The 6,703-nt window shown below is 50.8% G+C and overlaps 1 protein-coding gene across 1 annotated transcript; it reads right to left on the bottom strand.

The window, feature by feature from the left end:
* Window positions 1-6,467, bottom strand: LOC104019197 (keratin, type II cytoskeletal 5). Its single transcript, XM_009472424.2, has 9 exons — window positions 5,892-6,467; window positions 5,069-5,283; window positions 3,275-3,335; window positions 2,671-2,766; window positions 2,205-2,369; window positions 1,538-1,663; window positions 840-1,060; window positions 423-457; window positions 1-296 (listed from the first exon to the last, which is right to left on the bottom strand). Exons 1-9 carry the CDS (start codon window positions 6,465-6,467, stop codon window positions 1-3), a joined length of 1,791 nt encoding a protein of 596 aa, XP_009470699.1.
* Window positions 6,468-6,703: the final 236 nt, after the last annotated feature.

Below are 6,703 nucleotides of genomic sequence, written 5' to 3'. Positions count from 1 at the left end.
TTATCTGATGGACTTTTTGCTAGTGGTGGTCTTGGAAACGATCTTCACGCTGCCTCCTGTGCCTCCTGTGCTGTAGCTGATGCCTCGGCTGCTCCCGGAGCTGAAGGCGCTGCCTCCGCCATAGCCGAGCCCCCCGCCAAACCCTCCGCTCCCGCCTCCGAAGCCACCGCCGCCGCTGACACTGCTCATGCTGTAGCTGCCGCCGCCGCCGCCTCCCATGCCGAGACCTCCGCCCATGCCGAGACCTCCACCCATGCCACCGCTGTAGCCCATCCCACTCGAGCTGCTGACCACGGCTGCAGGGAGACACAGTTCACACCCGCTTTAGGGTCCTGCCGGTTGCCCAAGGTGGGGGGACCTGCACCACCACCCCTGCGGCAGGGTGGAGAGTGAGCAAGGGTGGAAGGGGGGGAGATACTTACAGACGCTCACGGCTCCAACTCCCTCTCCGGCAAGCCTGTTGGGAAAGGGAAAAGTAAGCAATAACGTCAAAGGACAGACAAGCTGTAACATTAGCCACTGGGACCATCTAATTAGACTTTCGTGGCCTTCAGTAGGGACTATCCTCTGGTGGGGTATGTCTGCATCACAGGTGAAAGGCGATATTGCTCATTTTTCTTAGTGCAGCATGTTCCAAGAGCTGGAGAAACTCATCTTTTCCTAGAAAGCTCACAATTCAAAGTATCCCTCTCTCTGCCCTTGTTTTACATCTTGGTGCTCTTTTACATCTTCACCAACTTGGTCCTCCAGCCCGTTGGGGCAAGCTCTCTCTTTGAACCCAAGGAGATGTGCCCTGCTCTGAAGAGCAGCACACGACAGGTCCATGTGCTTGTCCTCACCTGCTCTCCTCTCCCTCCAGCAGCTTCCTGTAGGTCGCAATCTCGATGTCCAGGGCCAGCTTGACGTTCATCAGCTCCTGGTACTCGCGGAGCTGCCGGGCCAGGTCAGCCTTGGCCTTCTGCAGAGCATCCTCCAGCTCGGACAGTTTGGCCTTGGCATCCTTGAGGGCCAGCTCCCCGCGCTCCTCTGCCTCAGCGATGGCTGCTTGGAGGTTGGCACACTAAAAGCAAGGGAAACAGTTGTTTAACTTGGGCTACCCCAAACCGCTCCCCTGAGTATTGCTATGGTATTGTAGATACTGGCTCCCAACATGGCACTGAGAGCTCCTGATGGGCCACTGGGAAGGTGCCGTAGGGTGGGGAACTGGGGAGCTGCAGCCATAATCCTGTCCCCAAGAAAAGGAGAGACAATCTACATCTCTTTGCTTTGCTACACGCCTTTGCTGGGGTGGCTTAGTAGCTCACAACTTGCTTCTCCAGCAAGAAGCAGCTGTCACAGCACATCCTTGCACTGAGGGACCTTCTCGGGTGGGCAGAGAGAGAGGTGGCCATGCCCTCTTTAATGCAGGGGAGGAAGCCTGGACTTCCAGCCCCACTCAAATGCCAGGAGCTGGCTCTTTCTGCTGTGCCTGGCCACCATCACCTCCTACCTGCCCTCCACCATGCAGCAGCTGCTCTGCAGGAGCATCCCCTCCTACCTGTTTCTTCACGCTCTCGATCTCATTCCTCAGCCTCTGGACCATCCGGTTGATCTCCGAAATTTCTATCTTGGTGTTACGCAGGTCGTCACCGTGCCGCCCAGCGGAGACCTGGAGTTCCTCGTACTGATAGGTAGAAAGGAGGAGAGCACTGGTTAGGCACCACGGGGCTCAGATAAGGGTGAGGGGACTTCAGGGCACAAAGTGCAGGTCTGGATGCAGGTTAAGGGTGGGGGACAACATTCTTCTGAGCAACCTGTCCGTGGAGTAACAGCATTTGCCCTTAGTTATCAATATATGCTAAGGCAGCAGCTATTGCGTTGCATAGAGCACCTGTGGGTTGTCACCTACTGTTAAGAACCTGGAAGGGAAGGAGGAGTGCGCTGTGTCTAAGGCAGATCTACCGGTGACTCCTTGTGAGCCCAGGGTCGAGGCATTTAAGCATCTTGGCCCTTGGTTTCACCACAAAGAATATAAGGCTGGTCAAGAGTACCGGTCCACAAGCGAACACTGAGGATCTGTATGCAAGAGCCTATTGCAACACGCATAGAAAATAAATCAATCTCTGGTGTAATGCAGTGATCCTTCCTCTGTTAGTCCTGCCTCCCATCAGCTAGTGTGATGCCACATGAATCACAGAGATCAGTCTGTCGTTCTGGTTACGCACCTTGTTTTGGTACCAAGCCTCAGCCTCAGCCCGGCTCCGGTTGGCGATGTCCTCGTACTGCGCTTTGACCTCTGCAATGATGCTGTTGAGGTCCAAGTTACGGTTGTTGTCCATGGACAGGACCACAGAGGTGTCAGATACTTGCTGCTGCATCTGGGACAATTCCTGCAGAAGATAATACAAAAAATTAAGTTAATGGTCTGGTATCTGGGGTGGAAACCGTGCAGACAAGAGGTGGCTCGGGAACCCTCTCCGCCAAGCCATTTTCTTGCATTTCCCCCTGCTCTGTCTCTAACAATCCATGCTTTTCTATCTTATGCCTGCATTATAACTCCAAAAAGGCAGTGACTACCCTCTCTTTTACTGCTGTACAGCACTGAGCCTGGTGGCCGGAGCTCCAGGGCATGGAGAGCCGTACAGCAGGGAGCTGTGGAGGATGCTATCGGGGGGAGAGCTGAGTGCTTACCGCTTCGTAGAGAGCTCTCAGGAAGTTAATTTCATCTGCCAGTGCATCTGCTTTGGCCTGCAGCTCGACCTTGTTCATGTAAGCGCCATCCACATCCTAAAGAAAAGAAAACCAAAGGCTTCTGATGAAACCACAAGCCAAAGGGGCTTCAGGACAGTGGGACCATCTCTCTGCTTCCAGGTCTGCTATTCTTCAGGCTTGTTTTTATATTGCTATGATCAAGGGTTTTTTTTTTAATGTAATGTTGGACATTTACTGTGAGCCAGAACCAGATTCTTGGGCAGAAGGCAAAGCTCTGACTCATGGGGATGTGACCCAAGACAGAGTTGAACTGAGCCACAGGAGGCCAGATGGTTTGCAACTGCAACCGGAGGAGCTATCTTCAGACAACAGGGCAGCTCCATCGGCATGGAGAAGGTTATGCCCATTCATTGCCTCAGGAGGACCCAGCCCATACTTACCCCACACTTGCTCCTAGACGTGCCAACATCATAGCCTGACCCAGCCATGAGGTTGGAGGACCCCAGCTCCCATGAGCTTTGCTTGAGCTCTGTGCATGCCCAGTTAATTTCATTGTCCATCCCATAACTCCCAGTTCACTCACCTTCTTGAGGACCACGAACTCGTTCTCTGCACCAGTGCGCCGGTTGATCTCATCTTCATATCTGTTAGGATAAAAGAGTGAGAGGGTTTTGGTGGAAATGAAGAGCAAAGCCAGCATGGGAAGCGGAGGTGGGACCACTCCAGTCCCCAGTCCCTAGTTGTGGCTCACAGATCTGTTCCTTACTCCCACCTCTTTCCAGTCCAGAGCAGATGCCAAGCAAATGATTACTGACTCTGAGCCTGCAAGGCTCCATGGTGTGAGTAGTCTCAGCTAAAATTAATAGCTTTTAATCCCTGCCCTTAAAGTCAAGCTCATACATAAATGTGCACAGGATCAGAGCCCGTTTCGGTAGGAAGCAGGAGCAGGTATTCTTGGTGACCTTTGCCCAAAGCAAAGTTATGCAAAAGGCTTTCAGCGAACCTGCATTGCAATGTCTACAAATATATAATAATGTAACAATCTGATATTTGATATTATAATAATGCTAATGGCTCTCAATAACCCACTGCAGCATTTAATTAAAAAAAAAGTCTGTGATTCTTTAGCCGTGGTTGTGCAAGAGCAGATCATTATGCCTCAGACTATGTTTCTGTGGAACTTTTTATGGCTCTGAGCAACATCCTCTCATCAGATAATCAGGGCAGGGCTTAGTTAGAAAGTAGAGAGAACATGTAGGCTGTTGAGGCAAAGACCTGGATTTTAAGGGCAGGTTTGTGCCAGTCCTCTAACCAATATTGGCAGAGATATCCCTGCAGATGGGTCTCCGAGCGGACATGGGAAGAAATGGAAATGAGCCAGTGGACTGCGAACCAAGTCTAGACTTGAAATAAAATGCATTCTCTTTCCCAGGCAGTAGCTCCAAAATCCAGACGATATCTTCTGTCATTTTGGGCCCGATCAGTATTTCTAAAAGCCTGTAATACGTATAGAGACCTGAAATGCACCCAAGTACGACATACCAGAAGCTATGTCAGTCCATCCTGTTAGCTCTAAGTGCCATCTCACCGTCTGTCCACCCCCCAAAATCTGTCTCTTCACATAATATAAACATATTTCAGGCCCCCAGGGTGTTTTTCTCAAATGCGCACTTGGCCAGATCTGGTTGAATGAGTGAGAGATTGTTCTCGCCAGACTACAGACAAATAAAAATGAACGGCCTCGCCTAAAAAAACCACCTAAATGTCCCTTATAGTCAGCAGACGCCAGCTGGCATGCCCTTACGACGATTCATCCCCCCTCCGCTGGACACCTTATCTCAGGATGGGATTAATTGCCTCCCCAGGGAAATCGTTTTCTTTGACCACGGTCAGAGAAAATTGCTGAGCGTCTTTCAGGTGATGGGAGCTGAGCGAGACCGAGCGCACGCAGGTCACCTGGGGCCCTCTGGAAAGGCTGGGATTTCCTTTGCAAAAAGAGAAATGGGGGATTTTGGAGCTGGCAGTTTATGGCTATGTTTCATTCCCTTTTTGCATGTCCATTATACTCATGAGTTACACGTTTTTCTGTCTCAAGGTGTATTATTTTGCGGGACTCAAGGGATCAGACTGTGACCTCTGTTACACCGGAGCAGCGTCCCACGGGTGCCTGAATTCTGTGCTAAATGCTGATCCTGCACATAAGAAACCTGGCTTAACTAGAGGTAATTCTGAGATGAAGCTTTGCTTTTATATGTTAATTTTGCAAACTGGAAGAGGAACTCGGTGCAAACACAAGGTGTGCACCAGCAAGCATGAACCGCCTGCCCTGACTTTCCCTGTCTGTTAATCATTTATGCTACAGAGCACGATTTCTTACTTGTTCTTAAAGTCTTCCACCATGTCCTGCATGTTCCTCAGTTCAGAGTCCAACCTTCCCCTCTCTCCCATAAGACTGTCCAGCTGCCGTCTGAGGTTGTTGATGTAGGCTTCAAAAAGGGGCTCGAGGGACTTCCTGGTGACTGTGTGACCTTGCTCTTGGAGGAGGCTCCACTTGGTCTCCAGCACTTTGTTCTGTTGCTCCAAAAAGCGCACCTGGGGAGAAACAAAAACAGGGACATGCTGAAGCCCATGCGAACAATGCACAAAAACCCCCACTGCCAGGAAAAGGAGGGATCATTCAACACAGAAAGAAAACGACAAGAGACGCTGGGACAATCGGGGGGAAATTATTAGGATCTTCCTAATGTAGGGCACCAGATTCTCAAAAGCATCAAAAGCAGCTAAGGTGTTTAGCAAGATTTTTTAAGAGCTATTAAGTAGGCCAAACACATGTATTCGCAACTTCAGGTGTTTCTCCCCCCCTAGATGCTCAGCCCACCTTACTGGTTTAAGTTGGTGTTATCCTGTTGAGTTGTGTAGAGCTTTGCCATTTTACAAACAGTAGCAGATCCATCCAGCCCCCAGGATGTTTTTTACAGGGAGGAGGGGGATTTACTTTTTCCATAAAATAAGGTGCTGAAAAACTCATCCTTGCAAAGAGGAAACATAAGACAGTTCTTAGTTTTCAGCCAAGCCCATGCTGCTTGTCGGCTGGGATTAGTTCAGGCAAGCCCCTAAATCCAAGGGAAATTTCTTCCTATTGTTCTTTCCCGAGGCAACTGATAACATGCATGGGTTGATGTTTAAGACCAAACTCTCACCTTGTCGATGAAGGAGGCAAATTTGTTGTTGAGGGTCTTGATCTGCTCCCGCTCCTGTGTTCGCACCTTCTGGATTTCTGGGTCAATATCCAGCTTGAGGGGGGCCAGGAGGCTCTGGTTGACGGTCACTTCTTGGATGCCACCAGGTGGGCAAACAGGGAACCCTCGACCACCAAATCCGGGACCTCCCAGCCCAAATCCACTGCCCAGCCCATAGCCGCCACCACCACCAGCTCCTCCTAAGCCAAAACCAGCGCCTGCTCCACCACCATAGCCAAGACCAAAGCCAGCTCCTCCACCAAAGCTGTATCCACCACCGGCTCCGCTCCGTAGACCTCCACCAACTGAGCTGTAGGAAATTCTTTTGTTTCCACCTATGTTATAGAGACTTCTGCTGCCGAAGCCACCACCAGCTCCATAGCCTCCTCCACCTCCGGCTCTTCCTCCTCCAACTCTGGAGACAGAGACAGAGCTAAAACTGCTTCTGGTACCACCGCCACCTCCTACGATAGCAGAGCCTGAGCTAAAGCCCCTCATGCCCCCTCCAGTAGATGATCTGAAAGAGATCCGACTCATGGTTGCTTGTTCAATTGGAAATGCAAAGAGCAGGAGAGGGAAAAAAAAAAGGCTGGTGAATAAAAGCTGCGCAGCAGGGAAAGAGCAGAGGGCAATGGAGACAGAATCCCCTGTGATGGGAGAGCTTGGGAGCCTCCTCTTTTATCTGCTTGGAAAACTTGGCACGGGAATTCAGAACTTGACGTGCCTTGCAGCAACTTGCCTTGTCAAACACACCTAGGCTACAGCGAGGCGCT

This window comes from Nipponia nippon, unplaced genomic scaffold (genome assembly GCF_047370975.1).
Source record: "Nipponia nippon isolate SJK-2023a ecotype South Korea unplaced genomic scaffold, ASM4737097v1 scaffold_35, whole genome shotgun sequence".
In the NCBI taxonomy this organism is placed as follows: Eukaryota; Metazoa; Chordata; class Aves; order Pelecaniformes; family Threskiornithidae; genus Nipponia; species Nipponia nippon.
Note: the sequence above shows the minus strand (reverse complement) of the source record. Positions and strands in the feature narration are given on the sequence as shown.